Source organism: Paroedura picta, chromosome 1, assembly GCF_049243985.1.
Source record: "Paroedura picta isolate Pp20150507F chromosome 1, Ppicta_v3.0, whole genome shotgun sequence".
Classification (NCBI taxonomy): domain Eukaryota; kingdom Metazoa; phylum Chordata; class Lepidosauria; order Squamata; family Gekkonidae; genus Paroedura; species Paroedura picta.
Genome location: NC_135369.1, coordinates 37091350 through 37119087, shown reverse-complemented (window position 1 = coordinate 37119087; position 27738 = coordinate 37091350). Strand labels below are relative to the sequence as shown.

Here is a 27738-nt window from a genome sequence, read left to right as displayed (position 1 = left end):
GGACAAACTCCACGCAAAGCAAGCCTAATTTATTTTGATCATGGAGTCGAGGTTTCCATGGAATCATATAAACCACCTTTGTAAAGCAGCCCTCCTAAGGCATATATTAATGCCTTTCCTCCTAGAACCTTCTTAACACTGCTATAAAATATTAATTAAGCAGGGTATAAATTATACATTTGGCCTGTAACAAATGTGACTGGCTGACATTTCTCATGCAGAAGAGAAAAACAACTGACTGCTTGTCTTGAGAGCTATTCCTACTGGAAAGCAGCAGTCATTCTTCTTCATCAGCTCTTTTCCCCCCAAACCTCAGAAAGCCAATTATGTACCAAAGGTGAAGAAAGCATTTGGGGTATAAGTAGGCCAACAAGTGTTAATCAGAGGTTTATTTACTTAGGTGCAATGTATAACAATGGCAAGTTTAAATGGACTTCTCCTTTTCCAAAAGCTATCAAATGTCAGCCATGATAGCTAATTGAAATGTTCATGTTCAGAGGCAGTACAACTGGGGTTGCCAAAAGCAGGTTAGGAAATGCCTGAAGATTCTGGTGTGGAGCCTGGAGAGGGACCTCAGCGAGTATGCTGCCATAGAGTTTTAGCTCCAGAGCAGCCATTCTTCTCCAGGGGAACGGATCTCTAGTCTGGAGATTGCCTGGTATTACAAACTCCAAGCTGAACTTGGAGGTTACACAACAGACCAGGAATCCCTGTGCTAGAGAGCCCTGTATAATCAACCCATACACAGACAACAATTTTTTTTTACCAGAATATATTTTAAAAAACATTTTGAGGATTTTTAGTCACAATGAAGATAGGTGGTTATAAATGAGGTCTAGTCTTAAATGTCACACTGTAATCCACACGAAGATCAGGTACACTTTGTTTCACCAGACTTCTGTTTCCTCGGTGGACTCAAGAAACCAAAGAGGAATGATGTCTGGGTGGTGCCCAAAAGAAAGGACCTTGTCCGGTCATTCCTAAACATCTAGGAGAAGAGATGATCTATTGAGTTACAAACTATTTGAATATTATGAAGAAGTCTTCTAGGATACTGAAGTTGATTGATGTTGAATGTGTATGGATACAGGCTCTTTAGCAAAGTGATTCCTGGTCTATTGTGTTATTTCCGCACATCGTGCAAACCCCCCAGTTTTGTTTGGCATCTCTAAGTACAACATAGAGTACTGATTTCTAGTCTCAGGAATCTTGTGATATTATGACCAATCTCCAAGATGCTGGCTTTCCTAAGAACAATGCAGGATACCAGCTGGTGGGGGACAAACAACAGAGGGGTTATTACCTTCATAAGTGATCTGCATTATCGTCATTTTAATATATTGTTTTAATATTTGTAAGCTGTCTCAAGAGCCTCTTGTGGCGCAGGGTGGTAAGGCAGCAGAAATGCTGTCTGAAGCAGTCTGCCCATGAGGCTGGGAGTTCAATCCCAGCAGCCGGCTCAAAGTTGACTCAGACTTCCATCCTTCCGAGGTCGGTGAAATGAGTACCCAGCTTGCTGGGGGGTAAACAGTAATGACTGGGGAAGGCACTGGCAAACCACCCCGTATTGAGTCTGCCATGAAAACACTAGAGGGCGTCACTCCAAGGGTCAGGCATGATCCAGTGCTTGCACAGGGGATACCTTTACCTTTAAGCTGTCCCAAAGACTTTTTAAAAATAAAAATATGGAATATCCTAATTAAAAAACAAAAAAAACCTAAATGCCATATTTCCTGGCATGAATTTTATAGAGACTGGCTCGATATGGTTCATGGAGTAAAAGTTCAATAAGATAATAAAACTAGTTGTGCGATTTTTATCAATAACAAAATAAAATTAAACAAACCATGAAAACAAGACATTAAAAAGCCAAGGACATAAAACAGCATAATACAATAGTCAGCTGCACAAAAGGAATATTCATAAAACACTCACTATGTTAGCTAGAAGCAGACCATAAAAACAGCATTTAAAAAGCCCCAGCATATTATAATAAATAAACTTAAATAAATTTAAATAAGGAAAGAAGGAAGGATAGATCTACATTCTGGAACACGTGGTGAAGAACCGTACCCCATCCTGGTGAGAGTGGATCAGCCTCTACCAAGGGATGAGGAGGGGGAGAGGTGTGTTTATATAACTGAGCTGAGTTCTTGAAATCCACACAAACACACATGGATCAAGACAAGCATTTTGCTAGTAAAGAATAATCATCAGCATCTCTAAAGCGGGGGCAAGGCTGTGGAAATCCTTAGCCTGCAAGAACTTGGTGCAAGTTTAGTCATAGCTAACAAGCATCTGTGGCACATGAGTCATCTGACTCTATGCAAAGCAATTCTACATCCTGTACTGTTGCATTATGGTTTTCCTACAAGTGCAATATTAAGAGGGCTTTTAAAACTGTAGCCAGCTCTGCTCTACAACACAGCATATTTTAGGCCTAAAAAGCCACTGTCGTTAAGATGTAAAAGAAATGCTTTGCATTTGTCTCCATTTAAGAAGAACTGCTGTTACAGTCTGGATCTTGAGATTCTGCTCTGGTAAACCTGTGGGACAATTTAAGAGTGTATATTGTTATAGGGACTTTAAGGACAACTTGATGAAGAGTTGCTGTTTCTTTAAATTTATTTATGCTGACAATATCTTCCTAGATTTTACTTATGTTGTTTTACTGCTATCCAATGGAAGCCAATTAGGCACACTAATGTTACTGGAATGAGAAATACTTCCCATTTTTAAAAGCACATAAAGAATGACTTGGATTTGGTCTGTGTTTTAATTCCTGGGTAGTCTTGTCCAGATTCCCCCTTCTCTCAATTGATAATATGTCCCAAACCTGGGTCCAATATACAATACTCTCATGCAGTACCTAACTGTAGCAAAACAGAGAAAGATTGATAGAGATAATCCATGTGATGTGGTTTAATTTTAAGCATTTTGCTCCTTTTTAACTAGTAATAATATATTTACTTTTCTCCCATGACGTTTGAAGTGTGCAGTTAAATTACTGAGCCTTAACCAGTTAACAAATGAAAACAGGTCTGAGATTTAAAAAACAAAACAAAACACTTCACCAGTGTATTCTTAAAAGATTGGGGTAAAATCAAGAATCCTAAAGCACTTAGCACATTAGACATGTTATACAGTCTAACAGCATGGCTAATAAGTGATTTGCACAAGTAGAAGGTCATTTGAAAAATAAAGTTATGTGTCTACTGGTATCTAATATAAAATCTCTTCAATGAAAAGAAAGAGCCAAGACAGTAGTTTGTGATACAGTAAGACACCTTCACACAACCCACAGAATCAAGACTTGTTTTTTAATCACAGTTGTACAGAAACCAGATGTTAAAGGGGTCAACACGATGGCCAGTTCTCAGAGGTAACCCACACCAGGGCTAAAGAACGGCTGCATCTGTGCCAGAAGTAGTTTTCCGCAGAGTCAGAGGCTTATACATAATTCACAGGAGTCTTCCAACAAAGGCCAGAGTGTTCTGCAGTAGAAAGTCACACAACTGGAATGCGGTGAACAATTCGATGCAGGAAAAGAACAAGATCCTGCCCAGAAGCATCAGCAGGGGAGAGACCTCAGCACTGCTCACACAAGCTGTTTCTATTGCAGGTTATAAGTGCTACAAGGCCAAGTTTCCATAGGGTTAGTTTTGTTTTTGCAACTGAATCTGGAAAGCGTTGTGCTGTTGCTTTCCTAAACTCCCTTGGAATCAGCTCTCCTTATTCACTGTCTAAGTAGACAGTTGCAAATGAGAAGATGAAGGCACAGCAGAAGCATCAGAACTGCCCTCTTTGTCCTCTCCTCTTTACTTTAGCAGGTTTTCTGTTGGCTAAGTTCCAAGCGGATCAGGATGATACTGGTGACCTAGACTCTGGCTAGACCATTTTAAATCCTGTGGCAGGAGATTGTTCACAAGGCTCTCTCAGGGCACACCAAGCAAGTAAGAGGAAAACACAGATCCCTGACCCAAATGGCTTGCGAGCTATGTGCAGATGCGGAGGGGGCAGCAAGGGTAAAGGGACCAATATATGCAAGCTAATATACAGCCCATTAAATTCCAAACAAATCCAGGACTGAACCAAGGTATTCACAGAAAAGATGGGAATTGAAGATAACAAAAATGTGGTATCGCACGGTGAAGTACAAGGCACAGCAAAGTAGAAGGGAGCAAAGTTATTAAGAATCCTTTGAGCAGCTTAGGATGGTAGAGTTGAAGCAGCAAAGAGATGAGGGCAGATGAAGGAAGGGGCACTCAAGGCCATGGAGAAGTTAATTTTCTAAAGACAAACAGCTTAAACCAGCTTCAGAGGAGGATGTTAAGCCGACTGAGGGATACCACTTGGCTGGAGTGACAAGAAGCAAGTGACTCTGACAACAGAGTCCTGGATTGCATGTCACTGACAAGTGAAGAATGTTCTGAAAATTTATGCCAAGAACTTTGATTTCTCTACTTATTGGGCAATCTGCCTTAATTCTATGTTGAGCAGTTTTTTCCTGTCATGAGGTTAGTTTGCTCTGGCTAGTCCTGCTCTGACAGCCAACCCCAGAAGCCGTCAAACTCATCAATGCACACCCTGTTCCCAGACAAGGTTACTGTATTTCTTGGTGACACTGCACATGCGTACAGTACTGGAAGGTGACATGGTATCTGTGACAGAGGATCAGCAGTAGCAATGTAACAGCAATGATCATGGGGTATGGGGGAGCAGACAGACCAATCCAGAAGAAGAAGAAGAAGAAGAAAATAGTTGGTTCTTATATGCCGCTTTTCGCTACCCGAAGGAGGCTCAAAGCAGCTTACAGTCGCCTTCCCTTTCCTCTCCCCACAACAGACACCCTGTGGGGTGGGTGAGGCTGAGAGAGCCCTGATATCACTGCCCGGTCAGAACAGTTTTATCAGTGCCGTGGCGAGCCCAAGGTCACCCAGCTGGCTGCACATGGGGGAGTGTAGAATTGAACCCGGCATGCCAGATTAGAAGTCCGCACTCCTAACCACTCCACCAAACTGACTCTCAGAGAAACTTAGTGGATCCGATGTGGCCACACAATGTTTAGCTGGAAGAGCCCGTGCTTCCTTAAGTCTGCCTAGGTCTGGGAATATTTATTCATCACCAAGATTGCTTCCCCACAAACTCATACACTTCCTCGTAGGCTCATAGGAACTCTCTTTATTCGACTTCCACAACAAAGGATGTTATCCTGAAAATGTTCATAAAATGTCTGTACATTCCCCCAGTAGCAAAGGTACCGGCTACAATCCAACACAGGAACAGGAAACTAAGAACAGCCCTGCTGAAGCCAACCAACCAAAGAGACGAATTCTACATTCTATTTCCTACAGTGAACAGGCAGATGTTCCTGGGAAGCTCAGAAGCATGGTGTCCTGGCAATAACATCATAAATTGCTTATCCTCCAGAAATACATAATCAGGCCACGCTGGCTCTGAACAAAGAGGTCCTATTCCGCTTTCTTAACTAACAACACTTACTAGTAAACCTAACCATGAATCTGCCTAAACCCACCAAGGCTGGTAGCTAGCACATCACCTTGGGGCATATCCTGATTATGCATTCTAAAACGAGGAGACTGGTCCACACCATTCATTAACTGATGTGTTCCTCCAAACTTAAATGTCTTCACATACTTCCGCCTTTTCCACATACTGAAGATAGCCCAGCCACAGAATCATCTATACCTTCTGCACCATTCAGACTCCCCAGTATTCTTTCTGACACAAGGCAACCAGAATCATGCACAGTATTCCTAATCTATCTGCACAGTTCCAAATCATCCCGGACACTGCATTTGCAACCCCTAATAACTCCTCAGTTGGAACGTGCCTTTTCCCTACTGCTGCATATAAAGCTGATATTTCCACTGAGCTATTCATCATAAGCTAAAGAAACAAAACACTTTAGTGCTGTATTGTGGCCGCAGTATACAGAAGAGCAGCCCCTTTAGAAAATATAACAGAAGACACAGGTGTCTAAACATTGCTCTGGCTTCACAGGCTAATTCTGTTTCTGATTCCAAGTCGTCTATCTTACTTCTATCTTCAAGGTAAAGTTTCATCTCAGGCAATTTATAATGGGATGGCAGACAAAGAAAATTCAAAATTGCTACTTTTCGAGCTAAAAAAGGCACAGAGAGGTACAGTTGGACTCAGTGAGATGCATTGCAGACACAAACCATGGCATGCTGAAGGAAAACTGGATTAGTGAAATGCAAAGGAAGTGAAAGCAGATTACCTGAAGGTTTACTCAGCTGTGATGTAAGTATAGGGGGAGATTTCTCCTTTTCTTTCTCCGCTTCCTTTCCTACTCTGACTACCTTTCTCTCTATAGGCAAAGGAGAAATGTCAGCTGCTGACAAGGGCTCTTTAATTCCTTTAGACACGTCTCCCTCCATTTTCTCAAAGGGTTTTTCCAAAACAAGCACTCGTTCTTCAGCTCTGACAGATATGTCCTTTAAAGACAGGTCCTGGGCTACCTCTTGGCAAGGAGAGGGCCTTGACTCAGTTTTCATGGCATCACCAATTTCTCTACTGCCATTTTCCTTTAATGCATCTTTTAGGGTAGTTTCCACCACTGACTTAGTAGTTTGATAAGCGAGAGCAGGGAAGTCATCACTCTCTGGAGAGGATTCTGCAGATGGCATACCTTGGTCTCCCACTTGGGGTTCCTTAGAAATGAAGAAACCGTCTGAATAACTATCAAGTTCTTCCATTTGTAGCTGGGGCGTTTTTTCTTTCTTACTCAAGTCTGCCGCCTCCACTTCCAGAGACCAAACTGTAGGGACCTTTGTGGAAGATTCCAGTTGAGGCTGGAAGGATTCCAAGTAGGGCTTGCTAAGGGAAGATGGCAAATCCTCACGTTTCTCCATATGACCTTCCTCTGTAGCAATCTTGGCAGTCGTTTCAAGTGGTTTCTCTTTCACAACTTCCCTCTTTTTCTGAGCAAGATCATGTTCTGGCTGGCTACTGAAGAAGTCGCTTTTTCCAGATGGTGGTGACGGTTTCTCAGGATGCTCAGAATATTCAGGCACAGGCTGTGAAACATATTCTGTCAACACAGTCTTAGAATAATCTGCAAAGGCTGGAGAAGCAGATTCATTAGAAACTTTTGTTTCTTTCACTAAGTCACACGCAATGGATATATAAGAAGTCTCCAAGTCTTCTAGAGCACCACCATTCTTGTAGTCAGATTCCTTAGCAGCCGCTTCAGCCTTGGTTATTTGTGCTGGAGCTGCTGGTACATTCATTGCCTCCTGATAGGAAGGAGGCTTCTCGGACTTCTGCATTACATTCTCGTAGTCACTAGCAGCAGAAGTAAAAGTTTCCACTAGGGAGCTTTCAAGCGGCCCAGAAGAACTAGCAATCCCCACAGTGCCTGCATTCAGTGGTGCCTCCATAACAATATCTGGTAAGACTGGGGAGGGAGTTGCTTCAGACCCTCCTTCAAAGGAGGGGCAGAGCTGGACAGCAACATTCAAAGATTCTTGCAAGGACTCAGATGTATGGACCAGATCAATCTTCGTTTCATAAGCAAGTTTGGGGGTGACAGAATCATGCAGTTCACTTTCACACGCTTCTTGCACTAAATCTGGAGTGAGGCCTTCGGCCAGAGACGCAGCATCGACAGGCATCTTCAGCAGACTCTCCACTTTATCAGAGACAATTGTCTGGCCCTGGCTGCTGGCTGACTCATCCTGGGTGGTGATGGGCTCCATACCAGAATGGGCCTTCTTTTCTGCTATCTTTTTCTCATCTGTTTTATTTTGAGAAGTTTGTTCCTCTCCTAGTGACTTGGCTGCTTTGCCCTCAACAGTCACAGCAGATTCGAAACTGGCACATGTAATATAAGCTTGCGGAGATTCTTTTCTAGCTTCAGGACTACTTGGGAAAGAAAAGTCTTCATTGCTGCTTTCACTCTCTTTTTCAAAGTCCTTTTGTACGGGCAGAAACTTTGCCTTCTCCACATCATATTTATCCATGCCACTGTCTATTTTGCCATCTACTTGATCCCGAGATACATCTTTCAAGCTGCTGTTTTCATTACTAGCCCAAGCTGGTTGAAAGGGCTTGAAATCCACATATTCTTCCCTTATGGCACAGTTGTCTACAAAAGCCACTTTTTCATCATGATCATCAATATCATACCTCATGTCCTCAAGAGATCCATCTTTATCATTCTTTGTAAATAACTCAACAGGAGAATCCGGGGAAGAGTCCTGCTGGTATGCTGAGAATTTGCTTGTGTCGCACACTCCTTTATTATCTATTGATTCCTTCGTCTGAGATAAGGAGAACGGTTCTGACTCAGGGTATGGAGGCACCACTCCTAAATGCTTGACTTCTGGAACATTGCTTGCTTCATCATCATCTGCAAGGAACGGATTCCGGGCATTTTTAATAATTGCTTTAAATGCCTCCGATTCAGTATGGCTGTAACTGCCTTTTGCCGATAGTCCATCAGATATTGTATCAAGGGCTGTATACTCTTTGAAAGGATTGGCTGAGAGAGGAGAGAGGGAGGGAAGAGAAGCAGTAGCATCAAGAGGCACAGCAGCAAAATCTTCATGGCCATCTGAGCACACACGACCAGGTTGCTCTTGCGAGTCCATACCTTTGTCTGTGGCCGTGGACAGAAAGGAAAGTTAGCAAAAGTAGTGCAAGTGGTCTGAAAGTTAAGTTTTAATGACAGGTTCCAAAACAATAGCTAGTTCAACCGTTAGCACTAGAAAGATAGCAGCCAAAGCATACATCGTTAGCAAGAGAATGTGAAGGAAGCAGCAATTTTTTCACAATCCAATAATGTTAGGGGTGGGTGGGTGGGGGGAGTCAAATTAGTGCCAAGGACCATGTTTTACAAAACAAACTTGGAATGTTGGATCTCAAAGGAGATATAACATAAAAAACTAGGTGATTATCTCTTAACCATGCTGAAGAGGTCAGGGAAGGGTAACCATCCAAACCATCCACTACTCTTCTCCCTCCCTTCTTCTCTGACATGGATTTTCTGCCCAACTTTAGCCATGATTTAATGTTACATATGCTCTATCAGTATCCAGGGTTAACTATAAATTCCTTCTTAACCAGCACCTGCACAATTCACCTACAAGCCCTGGTTACGACAGGAATCCTGTTTAGCACTAGCCATAGATGGCACCAGATCAGACAAAATAAAAAGGCATATTTAAGGCAGGAAGGGGAGTGGGATTTTATGATGGGAAGAAATCTATGGTCCAATCTCTTTCTCATGGTTAAGAGATGAGCAGTATTATATCTCTACCGATCAATACCAGACAAGTGAAAACACCTACAAGTAATTACAATTATGATGGAATGCATCCACACTAAGTCAGTATTAATTAAAAATTGCAGCCTGCTGTATTATTAGCAAAAGCTACTATATTGTAATTGTAACTGTTAATTGTAGCTACAAGGTTTCCTATACAAAATGGTCCAAGAATTCACAAACATGATTTAAGTGATAAAAATGACACTGTTCAAGATAAAATTTTGAGCCAATAAAAATAGCTTCTAAATTTAGAAAATTTGCTATTCTTGGACCCTTGACATCTTTTAGTAAATACATCTAGAAACAATTAGTGGGAAGCGAATACTCAAAAAACAAAGGGCATACTCTAATGTAAATGGTCTAGCTAGAATAACTTGCCTGCAGAAGAATGCATCAGAGGGTCAGATGCAACAGGAAGAGCAAAAAGGGTCTCATCTGAAAGACAAATACAGTATGACCATAGCAGAAATGAACAGGAAGAAGAAAGATTAAAAGGGAAGGGGCAGAGGGAAAAGAGTATCAATCTTACAAACAGCAATTCATCTTACAAACAGAAAACAACCAGAAGTTTTTAAAAAAGGAACCCAAAAAAAATTGCATGCATTTTTGTGTAGGGTTTCTTTTTCAGCTAAGCTTCCCCCAACTCAGAAGCAACCCAACCTGAACTGTATTTTATTAACAGGATATCCGGGCACTGGACAGAGCAGATAAAGGATCTCAAGGTGTTTCAGCCACTAACTACCTCTGCTTATTATTCTCAAGTCACCTAAAACTCAACTTTCTCTTCTATGGAACAGTGAGAATTCTGGAGTGCTTTGCATCGTTCCTTATATCAGGCTACCTACCCGAATCAGGAGTACTAAAAGCCCTATTTTTACCACCTTGCCTTGTCATCTATCCTTTGAATATGTTGCTATGGAAATGCTTACTGCAAACAAAACTTATCACTAAAATTAATTTTTCAAAAATACCGTCATCAGTTCAGAAGTTTCATATGAAGTTCACTACGTGGAGATTGGGAAATTAGAAATGGATTTCTATACAAAGAACTGTAGGAGGTCAAAATCAGCATTCAGCAAGGTTTCAGAATCTAAAACCCAAGGCTCATACACATATCCTCAATCCAGGCCAACATCTCTATTCCTCAATATCAATTTTGCAAAGCAGTTCCCAAGGTGAAAATTACTTAAACAAACAGAAACGAGTGCCTTGATTTAACCATTAACCTCCAGTCAAGTTCCTTATGTGTTCTATTTCACATCTTGCCACCTATCTGGAAACCAATTATTTTAAAAATATAATAGTAGAATAATCACTAAATATTCTGACTGATCCAGGAAGAAAAAGTGTTCTACAAGGGACACCAGTACCCTGCAGGAGAAATCTGACAGGCTTTTCAATTAGGTAAAATGTTAATGGTGGGAAAGTAGTCAAGAGTATGAACAAGCCAGAACCTGTGTAGAACTGCTGAAGAGCTGGGTAAGAAGCATTGAATGTTAATGCCTACATTTGAACTTGCGTCAACACCCTTAGGCTTGTTGGATTCTATGTGGTCCTCTCCTTCTACTCTTTGATCCCCAAACCTGCATGTGTCCAAAGAGGTCACTTTCACTGCCAGAGGTACAAATGTTAAGCAACCAAAATTCATTTCATAGCTACTATTTAGTGGTATACCACCCATATGGAAATGCTGAAAGCCACCCAAACAAAACAGAACTCCTTAAATGTATCTATGTGCATGTATGTATGTAAGCAACTATAAATGTACAATATATAAACTTCTCTATGTTAGGGAACAACTGTGGTTCTATGGTAGCGTATCCACTTTACATGATGATGGTCCTAGATTCCATCCCTGGCATCTCCACTTAAAAAGATAAAGTAGTTAAGTGATGTGAAAGACTTCCACTTGAGACCATGGAGAGCTGGTGATGAAATGCACACTAAACTTACCAATAATCTGATTCATTATAAGCCTTCATTTATTACTAAATCTACTCAAAGCAGCAACATTAATTAATCTTCTACACTAAGCATTAAGTAGAAAGGGAAGTATGCTGATTTAGATCTTGATTTGCTATACCAATTACAATGTTCCTAATTCTCAACTTTTAGGGATTTATGATAATATATAACGGGAGGGGGGGAAATTGTTAGATGAATAGTTGTTTGACTTAAAATGACTAAAATATCCAAAGGAAATACTTTGAAACATCCTTTGGTTTTTAACATCTCTGCTTTTGGACAGAGAGATCTTTGATCTGATTCTAAAGCATCCAGCACAAAATGGATCCAATCTTTGATCTGTACAAGCATTAAACTACACAAAAGATCAGAAAACAGTATTGCTTAGGTTCCCAAGTTGAACAACTGAGAATTAAGGGACACTGGTATTCATTCTTACTCAAGAAGGCAAAGACCTGGTTAAGAAAGAAAAGCTATATGTGTTGTGAAGCTGAACCATAACATAAGAGGTAAGAAGTGACACAAGTTTTGTCATAAATATTTTACTGTTTCATTTCATGCTGAATTCAGTATAAAACTGCATAGCTAAATATTCTGCCGGATCTGAATTCTACATTTTATAACTGTAACTATAAAGTTACAGCTGGAAAAAAGGATGCTTTGCTGAGGTCTCTCAACTCACTACTAGCCTACTGTCTTATAAAGAGAAAACAAAATAGAACTTTATTTATATTCTATTTCTGTCCCACCACTTTCCGTAGACTCGTGGTGGGTTACATAAAACAGATAAAAACCCCAATAAAACCAATCCCCTTAAAAACATAAATCACAAAAAGACGGAATAGTCCCCCCTTCCACCCCTATTATCAGCCTATTGTAATAGGATGGGAAGATCGCATGATGGTACCGTGTTGGCCAGAGGAGGGGACCCTGTTGTTCCTAACCCCAGCCTCAACCCAAAACAGTTTTACAGGCCATGTGGAACTTGGGCAGCTCTGTCAGGGCCCTCAGCTCTTCTAGGAGCTCACTCCACCAGGTCAGGGTCAGGACCAAAAAGGGCCCAGGTCAATACAAGGTGTGCTTCTCCTGGTCCAGGGACCACAAGCAGATTAGTACTCGCAGAGCAAAGAACACTGTAGGGGGTATAAGGAAACAAGTGGTCCCTCAGATAGGCAGGGACTAAGCTGTGGATGGTCTTAAAGGTTAATACCAGAACCTTGAATCTGATCTGAGCCACAACTGGCAACCAATGCAGATGCTGGATATGTGCCCTCCATATACCTGTGAGGACCCTAGCAGTTGTATTTTGCACCAGCTGTAATTTCCAGATCAAAGACAAGGGCAGGCCAATGTAGAGCAAGTTACAGAAATCACTGTAGCTAGGCAGTCTGAGAGCAGGTAGGGCACTAGTAGGCTGGCCTGCTGAAGGTGGAAAAACGCCGAGCATGCTATACCTGCAACCCGGGACTCCATTGACAGCAGCCAGAGTGGGTAGTTGCAATTCCTGCCCAGCCACCTTTCTATCTATCTGTCTTAGAGGGGTTGAGTTTCAGGTGACTCTGCTCTAACCATCCAACGATCATTTCCAAAATCTGGTAAATGTATCTGGGAGGAGGGGAGGCAGGGTGGCCATCCACGAGGAGACAGAGCTGGGTGTCATGCACTGCGGCCTTTTTCAGCCACCTTGCCCAGGAACACAAGTGGGTGGTAGCTGGACGGGTCCCGCAGGTCCAGCGATGTTTTTTTTTAGTAAGGGACAAACCACTGCCTCCTTTAGCGCCTCCAGGAACTCCCCACTAGACAGGGAGAGATGGATAATATTTCCCAGGGGGCCTCCTATCCAATGTTTTCTTATTTTGAGCAACTTGGACGGACATGGCGTGAGGGGGCAAGTGGTCACCCTCACCAACCCCAGCAACTTGTCCACTTCAGTTTCTGAGAGCCACCTGAAGCCATCAAACGTATCCCCCTGGGATGGCCACGGGGCCTCCAGTTCCTTTTCTGTATCAAGAATAGAAGGGAGGTTCTGGGGAAGTGACAAGATTTTATCTGCAAAAAATCTCGCTAATGCCTCACAAACACGTACCAATTGACTAACATTTTGGCACCCCTCCTCAAGGATGGTCAAAGACAGAACTACCCTTAATAATTGGGCTGGGGAAGAGGTTGTGAGTTAATGTGGTTTTGCTTAACGAGGAAAGCCAATTTAGACTTTAAAACAGTAGGATGGAATTTTAAATTGCTTTCACCTACATGAAAACCCACCATCTGGTATGAGAACATTTTACTAATTATAATTGAAATTTTAGTAGCTTAGTTAATTAGAACCAATATAAGATCCATCCTAGTATCAACTTTATATAAAATATTTTGAGTATCTGCCAAACTACTCATTGTGTTGACTTTTTGCTTCTTGCTTGCTATTCCTGAATAAACAGGTTCGCTGCCATAAGTGTCCCAACCTATTTACATTCCACCCTCAATTCATGTGTAACTTATACTGCCAGAAGTAAACAGATAAGTAGAAGAAGACAGCTGATTTTAGGAAGTCCCACACTTGCTCAACCTATCATTCTTCCAGATTGTAAAACTACAGAATGTACCAGGACACATAACCTGTGACTCTGGCTTTGACTGAATGCCATAAGCTGTTGTTCCCGGAGATACTACAACTGCACTTGTAGTACTCAGATTCAGAGTACCTTTACTGGCATAAAATTGCAAAGCAGAAAACGAAAATTTCAAACAGTTCCAGATGTAGTACTCTATCAAAGAGTTATGTGCACGCTAGAAAGTCTCTACTTTGGAGCATGTGGAGCTCGCTTAATAAGAGTTGATCTTTATACCCCACTTTTCTCTTCTCTAAGGAGTCTCAGAGCAGCTAACACCACCGAGAAGGACCACTGCAGCAAGTTCAGAGGCTTGGGCGGAAACATGTTCATCAACCCCTTAAGGAATCACTGATGGGTGAATAAAGATGTGTGCTGGACCTCACAACAGAATGCTGCAATGATGACCAGATGAGTCACCGATGACACCAGTAGTAGACAGGACAGCCGGAACAGACCTGGTTGAAGAGGATGAGCCACTACTGGAACAGTTGGAGCTGATGTATGTTCTGAAGACACTGACAGGGCCTTTCCCACAATGCTACCCCTTCAAGCGTGAAGCATGGTCAGATCTAGCCTTTGTGGTAAATTTCTGATGAATGAGGCATACCCCAATGCTATAGGCTTCACTCAGACATAAGAGACAGCACTCATGGTCATCATAGTGGGGCATCTTCACCTCACATATTTCTTAAATATGGCCCTGGAAACCATCTTAGTCAAGAACCAGGAAAAAGAGGTTCCAATGTTACAATCCCCCAGAAAAGGAGGGAGATAATACTCTCAAACTCTCATACAAAATCAATTATCAGTTAGGCCAAACTATTCAGAAAGTGGAGTTAAACAAGCAGCATGTCATGACAGTGAAAAGGAACAGAGGGAGAGGAGCGTCCTGCTCTCAGAACATATGATGCGCCTGATAGAAAAGTCAGTGCGGTTCCCAATGGATGGGATGGCCCTTTTAGGAGCTTTAAGTGAGCAAAAAAAGTCTCCACAGCCAGGCTGCACAAGCATAGTTCCAATGTGTGTCCACATAGAAGATGCTGATGAACAACAGTTACAGGTAAGTGCAACTCTTGTGCAGACACAGTTTTTAGCAGAAGAGGAAGCATGTAGGGCTGCATTTGAAGATATAAGATGAGCAATGGTTTCCAGTGGTCTTTATGTAAACCAATTTTTAGCAGACTAGGAAACACAGAGACTATTTAGCTCATGAGGAACTTGTTCATAGGACCCAAGCTTAGATGCTAAAACTATCACAGAAAAGCATGAATGTTAATATCTGCTCCATTATCTTCCCCACAACAGAGGTCAGACTCACTGGTCTGTAGTTTCCCGGGTCATCCTTCCTCCCTTTTTTGAAGATCGGAATAACATTTGCTCTCTTCCAGTCCTCCGGGACATCTCTAGTCCTTAAAGAGGTTCCGAAGATGATGGACAAGGGCTGTGCAAGTTCTCTGGAAAGTTCTTTGAGTACTCTCGGGTGCATTTCATCTGGACCAGGGGATTTGAACTCATCCAGTGCAGCTAAATGCCTCTCGACAACCTCTCTATCCATGTTAACCTGCCACCCAGACACTGTCCTTTGGCTATGGCCATCTCCAGATGTGCCTAAACACTTTGACCTGTGGGAAAAAACAGATGTAAAATAGGCACTAAGCCTTTCTGCTTTCTCTGCATCTTCCGTTAGAGTTTGTCCACCCGCACCCAACAGTGGGCCTATTGCCTCCTTTACTTTACGTTTGCTCCTCACGTAACTGAAAAATCTTTTCTTGTTACAATGGGCTTCCCTGGCCAATCTTAGCTCACTCTCAGCTTTGGCCTTTCTGATGATTGATCTACAGTGCCTAGTAACCTGTAGGTACTCTTCTTTAGAGCTCTGTCCTTCCCTCCATTTCCTGAACATTTTCCTTTTCTTTCTTAGTTCCTCTTGAAGTTCTCTGTTCATCCAAATAGGCTTCTTAGAGCTCCTGCAGTGTTTTCGTCTTTCTGGGATAGTCATTGATTGAGCATGCAATAGCTCCTGTTTGAGTAGCGCCCACCCTTCACATGCTCCCTTCCCTTCCAGCATTCTTGTCCATGGTATGACACTCATCATGTCTCTGAGTTTATTAAAGTTTGCCCTACGAAAATCCAACATCCACGTCTGGCTACAAGCTTCCTTGGCTCCCCATCTCAAAAGGAATTCTATGAGGACATGGTCACTTGCCCCTAGGGTCCCCACCTCCTTCACCTCATCCACCAACTCTTGCCTGTTGGTCAGTATTAAGTCCAGTATGGCTGAACCTCTTGTGGGTTCATCTACCATTTGATAAATGAAATTGTCAGCCAGGCAGGTCAGAAACTTGCATGACTGAGGACGCTTCGCAGAGTTAGTTTCCCAGCACACATCTGGGAAATTGAAGTCACCCATGATGACAAGGTCCTGCCACTTGGATATTTTCTCAAGCTGCTCACAAAGTGCAGCATCCACATCCTCTCGTTGGTCAGGCGGTCGGTAGCAGACACCAACCACCACACTGTTTGTTTTCCCCTCACTTATTTTCACCCAGATGCTTTCCACTGTAGATATGCTCTCCTCCACTAGAATTTCCTGTCAGGTAAGCCCTTTCCTCACATACAGTGCCACTCCTCCACCTCTTCGATCTATTCTGTTTTTTCTGAACAGTTCATATCCATCCACCATTACATTCCAGTCATGAGAATCATTCCACCAAGTTTCTGTGATGCCTACTAGATCATACCTTTCCATCAGCATGAGAAGTTCCAGCTCTTCCTTTTTATTGCCCATGCTTCGGGCGTTAGTATAAAGACATCTGAATCCTTTTACTTTTGGTTCCCTATGAGCTGGCCTTGCCAGTTGGGCTGCCTCCGATCGTTTTCCTTCCATACACTCCCTATGTTGATCGTCTCCTTCCCCTAGTGGCTTTAGTTTAAAGCTCTCCTGATGAATCTCCCCAGGTTCCTGCCAAACACATTCTTCCCCAGTTTCGATAAGTGCAGTCCATCAGGTGCTAGTAGGCCTTCCTCAAGAAAGCCTATCCCATGGTCCCAGAAACCAAATCTCTCCTGCCGGCACCAACTACGCAGCCAGTGATTCACCTCCATTATCTTCCTCTCCCGACGCATTCCTCTTCCCTTGACAGGCAAGATTGAAGAGAATACCACTTGTGCCCCCATTTGCTTGAGCTTCCTCCCCAGATCTTGATAGTCTTTTTTAATAGGAGCGATGGTATTCAGGGACATGTCATTCGTTCCCACATGGACCATCACAAATGGGTAGCGATCCGTAGATCGCTATGACACAAGATCTGCAACAGTACCTTCTGACATATGACTTAGTACTCAGTGGTTTAAAATAACACTTAACCATTAGTGAGAGTAATCTATAAATAGCATAAAGGGAATAAGATTGACTCTGGGCCAAACTATACATTATGCTTTACAAAAGTTCCCTATGGAAACCTGTAGCCATATTACAAGTCCCTGATGGGAACTCTTATGTAAAAGTGCAGCAGCCCAATTCAGATCATGACCATGGTGCAGGGGAGGGATCTTCTGCCTTCTTCCGGGATCATGATCAGAAGCCAAAAGAGACTGAGGGAACATGTTCTTTGCCCTGTTGAGCCAGGCTGTTTCAGCTCCCAGAAATGTCACATTAGGGCAGGAGCTCATCTTCCCCCTTGTCAGCTTGACATCTGCAGCTAGCAAAATTTTGGAACAAATCATCAAACAGTCAGTCCTTGAGCAGCTGGAACAGGGAGCTGTGATTTCTAAGACACAGCACGGGTTTCACAAGATCATGTCAGACCAACCTTCTCTTTTTTTGAGAAAGTGACTACCTTGCTGGATCAGGGGAGTGCCATGGACATAGTTTATCTGGATTTCAGTAAACCTTCTGATAAGATTCCATATGATAATCTTGTTGACAAGTTGGTAAAATGCGGTATGGATCCTTATTCTGTCAGGTGGATCGATAACTGGTTGACAGTCAAAATATCACATAAAGATGCTTTGATAAAGGGATAGGGACCATGCACAAGAGATGAAACAACAGTCATGACAAATTTGTCCTGTTCACAGTTCAAGAACCAAAATGGATGATAGGTTCATGGTCATGGTTTGTGAGGTTTGTGCTGGTTCTTGACCAGACCAGAAAGCCACAAAAGCAGCTGAGCAGGGGCAGGAATGTTTAAAGTGAAGCCCTCGTCCATTGCCTGGCAATCTGAGAGAGCCTGAGCACTCAGTCATCCTCTCCTGTTTCTTGATGCCCCCACCCCCAAACTCCCATTGGGAATTCACCTAAAGGCCAGTGGGGAAGGAGGAAGTTGGCAGCAGAGAACAGACAGTCAGCAATAAGCCTCACCGTGGCAGCAGTACAGCAGCTGGGCCAACCCCAGGAGCCAGGGTTAGGGGTGCTGGCAGGGAAGGAGACCACTCCAGCCCATGTGGAGACTGCGTGGTTTAGGCATTTCCCATGGCCAGCCCACTTCTTTCTCAGCCCAGTTTAGTTGTCACTGTTGGGTGACCATCTCCTCACATCATCTCCGGGCTGAAGCGGCCTCCTTCCACCTCCGCAGTCCTGGGTTCCTGGGATGAGCCCAGCCATTATATTGATGCTGTAACCAATGGCCATGGCCTTGCTGCTGCTGCTGCTTCTGCTTCATGGCTCACTGTGGCCATCTTCTCCACTGATCCGCTCAGCTGGCTGTCCGTTCTCTGCCACCAGCACCCTGGATGAGTTCCCAATGAGAGGTCTAGGGGGCATCTAGGGGTAACAGAGAAGGGTGGGTGAGTACCTGGGCTCTCCCAGATTGCCAGCCAACGGGCAGGGCCTTTTCCTGTTGAAATAGTGCCAACCCCAGACAGGCTGCTCCTCATTTCACAGTTTTCTTTAAACTTTAAAGAAACTCCACAAAAGGTCCTTGAACAGCTGAAAGGCAAGGAGAGCTTCCACCACTCAGCTGTGGTATATTTGCTGCTCTCTGAAAACCCCATTTAAAGAGACTACAGTCCTTTAAACGTTTGCTGGACCCATGAATTGAAACAGTTTATCAGAGAGCGTCCCGACTGTGCACTATTCTTCAGTGTACAGTACATGCTGTATCTTGCTGCAAATATGATCCTACTATGTAAATTCTGCATTGTTGAAAGCATCTTATTAATGCTTAAGTTGTTTCAGCTCTATCTGTGCAATCCAAGCCATTGCTGTGTTTACTGATTGACCTATTCTGTCAGTGGTGTTTGACTCATTCTGTACAACCTGTCTTGAGTCTCAGTGAGAAGAACAGACAATAAATAAGAAATAGCATAAAAATAAACTTTTATATGTCTGACAGTAACTGGAATAAGAAATCATTTAAAGTGGGATATTTAAGGAAGAGTATACAAATAACACTATTAAAATTGATAGAGAACTGTTAGAAACAGCTGCTAGACATTACAGATAAAGCCATACAAAGGTCTAACAGCTATCTTTATCACTGAGCATTGTTTACATTTATATAATGTGCTTGAACAAGGGAACATCGTGAAAACTGAAGGTCATCTTACCCAAAAGTCTTCCTGCACTGATCATCATTCCCAGGAAATTTCCTGGCTTTCAGTAAAAATTAGATATGAGCTCATGGAGCTTTCCATCTACAAATCTTTACATAGTCAAGAGACTTTTGTTTAAAAGCAGCAATATTTTGAAGATGATGCCTATACAAATATTATCAGGATCAAGAGACAGCAGAGAAAATTCAGTTGCAGAGTCTTGAATAATGTTTTGACAATTAGGTAGACTCCTGAAACGTGTTTCACAAAAAGCAACATTTGCCTAGTTTAGGACTGCTTATTCTAATTGAAATGGTCTTTTGAAGATTCATGAACCTGAAATTGGTTTTTAACTGGAGATGTCTAAGATTAAAATCTTGAAGGAGGAGAGATCGTTTTATGTTTTGTTTTAATATTTAATTTTTACATTCCCTACTGCAGTGTCAGGCAAGGGAGCCTCATGCACACATACAAAGTATATGCTCAACTACAGGATTAGGGTCTCTCCCATATTTCCGGGATAACAAAATCCAAGTGAAGGGAAGACACAGAAGCTGCCAGTCATAACTAACTTCTGAGGCAAGGACAGGACATCAGACTTTCAAAGGTAGCAATGTGTTAATCACAATAATGGCAACAAACTGTCCACAGAATCAAGAGATGCCAGAAATCCCAAACACACTAAAGCCTAGCTCTCACAGACAGAAAATATATCCTAACCATTAATGGCTATAATATTTGTAAAACGGCCCTATAGGAGGAGCACTGTCTGGAACATGTCCGGGTGTCCAGCCTGCGCTTCCGCCTGCACAGACCAATCTGAGCGCACCCAGCAAAATCAGATTGGGCTGGTCCCTGGAGCACTCGCCTCCAAAAGCTGGCTGCAAGGCGCTCAGGTAGACTCCTGCTCAGACTCTGCCTGCTCGCCAAGGAGGGTGCTTCTTTGGTACCCTGCCTCAGCTGCCGATCTACCCGGGCCCCAGTAGCCGTGGCAGGCCGGCCACCTGCAAAGCCCTTGGCCCAGCCAGCAGCACGACTTCCAGCTCAGCCGCCGCATGGCAGGCCAACCAGCTGTGGAGCCATCATCCCAGCCGCCAGCTAGAAAATCAGGTCACCAGGTGGCGGCACTGTCAAGGGGACCATGAGGCACTCAGTCGGCCGCAAGGTGCTCAGCCAGCTTCACGGCCAGACCCTGCTTGCCTGCCAAAGACGGCGTTCCTGCAGTGTCCTGCCTCGACAGCCGATTGACCCTCTCGCCTGCAGACGTGCCAGGCCGACCAGCTGCAGAGCTATCATTCCAGCCGCCAGCATGAACACCAGGTAGGGCGGTGGTGGCATCTTCAGAGGGGGCCCACCACTAGTGCCTGTTGCATTCCTAGATGTAACAGGCTTCCAGACTAGTATATAAATAATAAAATCTGTGCCTGGCCTATTGAGCTCCTATGATTGAATGTACAGCTGTACAGAGAAAACAAGCAAGACAAAAAGAAGTATGACATACAAGACTAGAATTTCACGGGGAGGGGAATCAAATCTTTCTACAGTCAATTAAAGAATTTAGATTTTTGTAATATGATGTGTTCCGCACAGCCTTTGATAAAAAAAGCGATGACTCCTTAAACACCACCCTCTAAAGTTAACATCTAGGAATTGAAAAGAGTCTAGAGCCAAAGCATTTAGTTTTTGAAAAGTATATTTGAATACTGATTCTCTCCCAGGATGTTTAATAACGAAGTCCTGAATTTACATGAGTATAATTTCCAGCAAATTCATGGAGATTCCTGGATAAAGATATAAATAATTACTACAGTGAGGACCCATAATATCTGAAATTAAATTAACTGTTTCAGCCCTTCTATGTTTGCAGAAAGCACTTTACTAATTTGATATTGTGGCAATGTAGACCCAAATCTTGTTAACATGAAATGACTTGATGATCAAACGGGAATTAGGGATGACAGTTACAGCACAGAGGTATTTAGAGCCTAATGACCCCCCCACCCCCCAATGTTGGGTCTAGCACACAGAAATATTTTCACTTTAATCCCCCACCACCACCAAACAAAATTTGGTTGCCTGACATCAAAAGTTGCAACAATTTTTTTCCATGATAGGATCATTTAGACCCTCCACTGATAGTTTAAATGCACAGCATTTCCTGGGATCCAGTTCAACTCTAATGAAAGCATCCCACAAAGACATTTGAAGTGATAGCTGAAAATACCTTATAACAGTTAATCTCTTGATTGCAGAATACATGGAGTATGAAGTGGCCCCAGTTACAGTGGTTTTACAAATGTTGCATACTTATTAGCTAGTACCTCAAGAGCAGGGGTAGTCAAACCCCTGCAAATGCTGGCAGGGGCTCTTGGGAATTGTAGTCCATGGACATCTGGAGGGCCGCAGTTTGACTACCCCTGCTCAAGAGCATAGGAAGATTCCAGTTTCAGGCCCAATTCAAAGTAGTGCTATTAACCTTTAAAGCCTTAAATGGCATACAGCTTACATACTTGCCTTCTCAAATGAAGCCGTCTACCCAAAGTGACCCTTTGCATTTAGGGGCGAGAGTAGAAGCTGCTACAAGAGTGGGCCTTCTCTGTCATGGCGTCCTGATTTTGCAACTTCTCTTTAATCAGGTTTGCATGAAGCAATCTTCATTAACATATGGGTACCGGGCAAAATCCATCCAGTTTATCCATATTTAAGAGTACTTAAAATCTTTTTATTTGGTGAAGGACAGCGTTAATACTGCTTTTATATATACTGTATGTTTGCGTTTGTGTATTTTTTCTTTTTTTGATACGTATGTGTGTCTTAAACCCTTCAGAGTTATAAATCTCCTAAACAAAATATATTCTATATATATATAGAGAGAGAGAGAGAATAAAGGATTAAAACACACATTAAAAAGTTTCCAAAAGATATCCATAAATCATGATGGCTCAGTGGGAAATACTCTGTTATAACCAAGGATAAAAACAGCATAACCCCCATTAACTTCCTTCATGACAGACTGCAGGAGTCATGCCAGTCTACTGAAGCAATCCTAATAAAGTACGCATTCACAGAAGCACATGGTAAATCAAGCTGAATATTTATTGACTACATATTACATATACATGGTATTCATAGCCTCCTTACAAGCAAGCTTACACAAGTTGTGGTTCCTTCTATTTGTGCTGCCCCCAGAGAAACAGTATATGCTCATTATTTGCATTTTTTTTTGTTTGAGAGAACATCTATGGTCTGTTCAAACCTACCAAAACACAAGCAGAACTACAAGAATGTCTGAATCACTCCATCAGTATTTCTCATTCTTCCCCTGGGCTTCGAGAAACCCCAGAGGTGGCATGATGGTGCCGAATATGTCTGGGAAGCATAACTGTGTACACACCCACCCAGGGCCACTCCCCATCCCACTCCCTCCAGGCTCATCAATGGCCATATTGGGAGGCAATGGGTGGGTCAACATGATAAATGTTTAACAAATTTAAAAAATATATTAAAAATTAATTAACTTCCACCCATTTGGGAAACCCTCCCAGGGCCCTCAAGAAACCCCAAGGTTTCACAAAATCCTGGATGTAAACTGCACGGAGCTTTTATTCCAACCCCAGATCGATTCAGTCCCTGCCCTCTACACAGAATGCGATTTCCGTTTGGATTTTGGCCGATTTAAAATTTCCTTCTGCAGCAAGAAGGATTGATCCGGTGTGACCCTACCTTTATTGTGCAATATTCTCAGACTGCTTTTAATCCTGAATATCCATTTGGGAAAGAAAGCTCCATGGTAGAGAACCTCTGATAGGCTACACCTGGTCATGTGACACGCTTGCCTTAAAGGAGAAGCCCCTAATTTCTCTCAATTTCTGTTGGTCCTGGATTTCCCTCCCTCCTCTGCCTTTTTCAATCCTCTCCCCCCCCCCTCCAAGAAAAGAAAGAGGCTCCTTGCTTGGCTCCTTCCCCCCCCCCTTCAAGAAAAGTAAGAAAGAGGCTTGGCTTCCTCCCCCCTTCTGAACTACCCTAACCACGTGCAGAAGACTTTCCTGTTTCAATGGGGAGGGGGGGGAGGAAGAACCGAGTTCAAAGCGATCTGGATTCAACAGGATTGACAATGGAATAAAGAAAGTAAGTGCAGACTCTGCCCTGGTTGAGAAAGCATGACTCAGAGGCACGTGGTAGAGTTGGTATCTGTTCCTTCCAGCAGGCAGACAGCCATTCTGTACAGACCCACCGGCATCTGATGTGCATCTCTAGGAGTGGGGAAAATCTTCTTTAATAAATGCTAATTTATTCAATGAGGAAGGCAGGAAGAAAGCTGAGCAAGCAATAATGGAAAAAGGGTGCCAAAAGAGAAGGTAGGTAACTGAGAGATAGAATCACAGAAACAGGTGAGGCTGCAGAGAATCCTGTGTGTAAGAAAAACAAAAAACGAGGGGATAACCTGGAGACAGAAAAATAAGCCTATAGAGCCACCATTACAAGCTTGTATTGTGCAAGGGGAAGAGAGTGCCAAAGGGTGCACAAAGACAGAGGGTCTCTACACACTAAGGGAAATTAAGTTCACAGCCCATGTTACCCTTGCATCTCTAGTACAGAGATAAGCATGTGGCAGAAATCAGTAGACTGAAAGGAGCATTTTAATCCTGTCCCCATCCGTCCCCACAATACCACTCACAAACCTTTAACAAAATAAGAAGTTTTGCTGAGAGAAAAAAACTGGCAGGTGTAGGAAGGGATAAGAACACATATGCGTGCACACCTATGCCATTAGCAGTTCTCTACAGCAAATGGCATCCACCCTGACCCTGCAATCTAATAAACTACGGGTTCCCAAATTGGGCAGTATGTCCCCCTCTCGGGATGGTGGAAGGATCCAAGGGGGTGGTGAGGAATTTGGGGGCAGTAGGGATGTCTGTGAAGAATTTTGGGGCAGCAGTGGGGCAGCAGTCTAACTCTTCCTGCTGCAGCTGTGTTTTCCTACCAATAGACGCTCCAAGGTGGCTTGCGATTGCCTGCCTCTGGGCAGTAGCGACCCTGGACATCCTTGCTGATCTCCCATCCCAGTGCTGACCACGGCCAACCTTGTTTAGCTTCCTGAAGAAAACAGCTTCAGAAGGTGGCCTGGATCATATTCCTCATGAACTCCTTTCCCTCCTCAGACTCTGTACTTCCTAAATTCCACCCCAAATCTCCAGGAATTTCTTAACCTGGGGTTGGCAACCCTTCCCCAAAAGTCTCCATCTTCAGGCGGCTGGAAAAGCCTTCTCCTGCTTGCTCCTGGCCATGGGATTTTCCACTGCTTGTTTCTCCCTCTCTCTCTCTCTGGACGACAACCAAAAAAGGATAGACAATATAGTGTGTTTTGAATTTGCAGAAGACCTAACACCAGGAAAGATGTTTGTACTTGCATGCAGTGGGGGGAGGGGGCACCAGGGATGTCACCTGGGAGCCAAAGGTGTGGCAGCTGGAAAAAGTTTGAGAACCAATGATTAAATAAATAAACAGAGCAGACATATTTAGTAAATTTCAACATACTGTATAACTGCAGGCTACAAAACAAGGCCGGAGAATAAGCTAGCTGTGGAACTGGGGGGGTAAGGAAACAAAAAAAAGTGGTAAAAAGTTAGGTGTCGAGATTCCTGGGGGGAATAAAAAGCATACATTATGGGATATACAGAAGATACGCATGCTTTTAGGATGCAACAGGAGACAGGCCTGTAGGCAAGTAGAAAAGATTTCTGCATCTCTCAGCCATGTTAGCCTCTTCTCTCAATGGCTGCTCCGCTTTGTACTGTATCAAACAGCTCAAACAATGCCTCACTCCAGAAGAACAATTCTGATAACCCTTCCGGCAACCAGGAAGAAAACAGACAAGCACGTTCATTCAAATAGAGTATAAAAGGATGGAAAGTCTCATGTACCTCACATGTCTTGAGGCCCCTTATCGTGGCACAAACACTTTTAGGAAATAACCTACTTCATCAGATGTATGCCTTCACTATCTCCCTAGCTCTTGCCACATAAATATGTTACTCCAAGGTACAACTCTGCCACTATTGCGAAATCCACTAACTTTCTACTATTCTAGAATCGATCCCTGTAATTAGAATAACTGAACAACTTAGCACTGTACTGTTGGAAGTTATTATTTCACAGTCAGTCCAGTCTAACCATAAGCCAAGTGGTCTTACAAACATTTCCTTGAACCCATGACTGCAATAGGAAGTCTACCAAAGTCAATATTACAAATTCATTGTAAGTATTCATTGTAAGTATGCAAAGTACTTTCAGCACTTGGTACTATATGGAAAACTTAACATTGGCATGCATATTTCCTAGACACTTGATGGACGTCAAAAGGCACACAACCCATGTATCTTTGGCTCTCAAGAGGCCATTCCACTTATGTAGAAACATTTGTGACATGTTGGAAAATATCACAAATATATCATCTCATTTAGCTTCCCAGCCAGCTGTGTAGCTATACCAGTTCTAGTACTGATAAACTTATGTGACTGTTTATGAAACAAAATAAATTATTTTGCAAATAAATAAATAAGCAGACCTTTATAAAGGCTTTTATTTCATCTTGTATTGCTCCCTCCCTGTTCTAAAAGCTCAGAAGTGATAATGCATAATTAATGAATAATTTGTGAGAATTTTAAATCAATGCTTTTCGATCTTCCCTTGCTTCCACTGATTTATCAGTTTTTGCCAGCATACTGTCTGACATACCTACAAGGATTTGACATTTTAATTCTCAGTTCCATTAAGATCCCAGGGCCACTGACAATACAGAGATAGGGTGGAGATGGTGCTGGTGGCTCTAGGAAATTATCTCAATTTGAATCCAGACAAAGGCTATGCTTCTTTGCTTCTCTTACTGATTTCTCTGCTGCGGACTGTGGACTCTGCCATCTTCTTGAGGCTTTAATAAGTAGTAGCAGAGATGAAGGGATGTGCTTTGCACTGGTTTGTGGACAAGACTCAAAGTTCCTGTTGGAGACCAATTGTCCTGTGGGTTCCATGTGGCTCAATTCCACTATGCTACTTCATCTGTATGTAAGGCAAAATCTTTCATAATTTTGAAATGGGCTGTCACCTCTAGGCAGATGATACCAAGGTCTATATTTCTTTATCTAAATTACTTCATGATGCTGTTCAGTTCCTGAGCTACTACCTGACTGCTCTGGTTAAATAAAGAATGAATAAGTTACACTGAATCCTGTCAAGACAGATGTCTAAAAGAAAGGAATCACTATTACTATAGGTGACATCCCAGGTGTCCAGAAAATCAAGACTGGCTTCTTGACATTCCAACCCATTTTGCTTTCTTAAATCAACAACTAAAAAAAATGGAATGACCGACAGAACTTTCAGGAAAAGGTTGGGTGACATCCTCTAAACATTTGGGAACTGGGTACAAAAGCAGTGGCATTTTCCTGAGACTCTGCCAAAGTGTTGACAGACCACGCCTTCACTTACTACTCAAAGCAAAAATGCTACTGTCTTCAGCAGAATAAAGAAGGCTGCATTCTTAAAGCGAAAACTTGAGTACATTTCAGGGAGACAATTTTACTTGGTGGACTGTAAAACCTTTATATGGTTGGGTATAATCTAAGCCTGGGAATGCACAAGGTAGCATTCCAGAAATCTCACCTTTCATTTTGAAAGTAGTAAATTTCTACTTCTCCTGGCTACAGAGAAAAGACTAAGAATATACACACATGATATTGCCTTATACAGAACCAGGTACAGCCCTTCTAGCTACATATTGCCAATTCAGATGGGAAGAAGGAGAAGTTCTTCTCAGCACCAGTATGTTCTGTAGGCATATCACGTGCTCTGCCACTGATCATTCAATGAGGAAGTCAGCTGGGGCTTCTACGAAGAATATTTTAGTGACCTGTTCTCTGGCACACGGCTATTCCCTCACGTCTTGTAACAGCCTTCCAAACTGAATGCAAAATGATGCAATAAAACTACAAAGGCAGACTTGCTTAACCTGCACAATTTCTTGCCAAATGTAGAATATACAGGATTTTCTGACACATCCTTAAGATCACATGGTAGATGACTGTTTTCAAAGGAAGGGTTTCCTTACATATTAGGAGACAATGTCAAGGTCAAAAGAATGAATGCAAGCCCCAAGCATCCAATTAAAAATATGAAGATACAAACATCAGTGTCAACCCACAGCAAGCTGGCTTTTGGCAAAGCTCTTCACCATTATACAGTCTCCTTAGGTCTCCTGAGTCCTGATACAGTACAAACTAAAGGGAGAATTACAGCAGCCTTGTGCTAAACATT

The 27738-nt window shown here is 42.7% G+C and overlaps 1 protein-coding gene across 4 annotated transcripts in view; it reads right to left on the bottom strand.

Annotated features, from left to right (window-relative positions):
* RTN4 (reticulon 4) overlaps positions 1-27738 on the bottom strand; it is a 118806-nt gene that overhangs the window by 31395 nt on the left and 59673 nt on the right. For 2 of the 4 annotated variants that reach the window (XM_077334110.1, XM_077334089.1), the window contains exon 2: positions 9692-9748. The exons of 1 other annotated variant lie outside the window; for it this stretch is intronic. In XM_077334110.1, the coding sequence (XP_077190225.1) occupies positions 9692-9748 (57 nt within the window). Of the gene's footprint in view, positions 1-6262; positions 8645-9691; positions 9749-27738 lie in introns of all 4 variants that reach the window. One more of the 4 variants, XM_077334081.1, reaches the window with a different exon arrangement.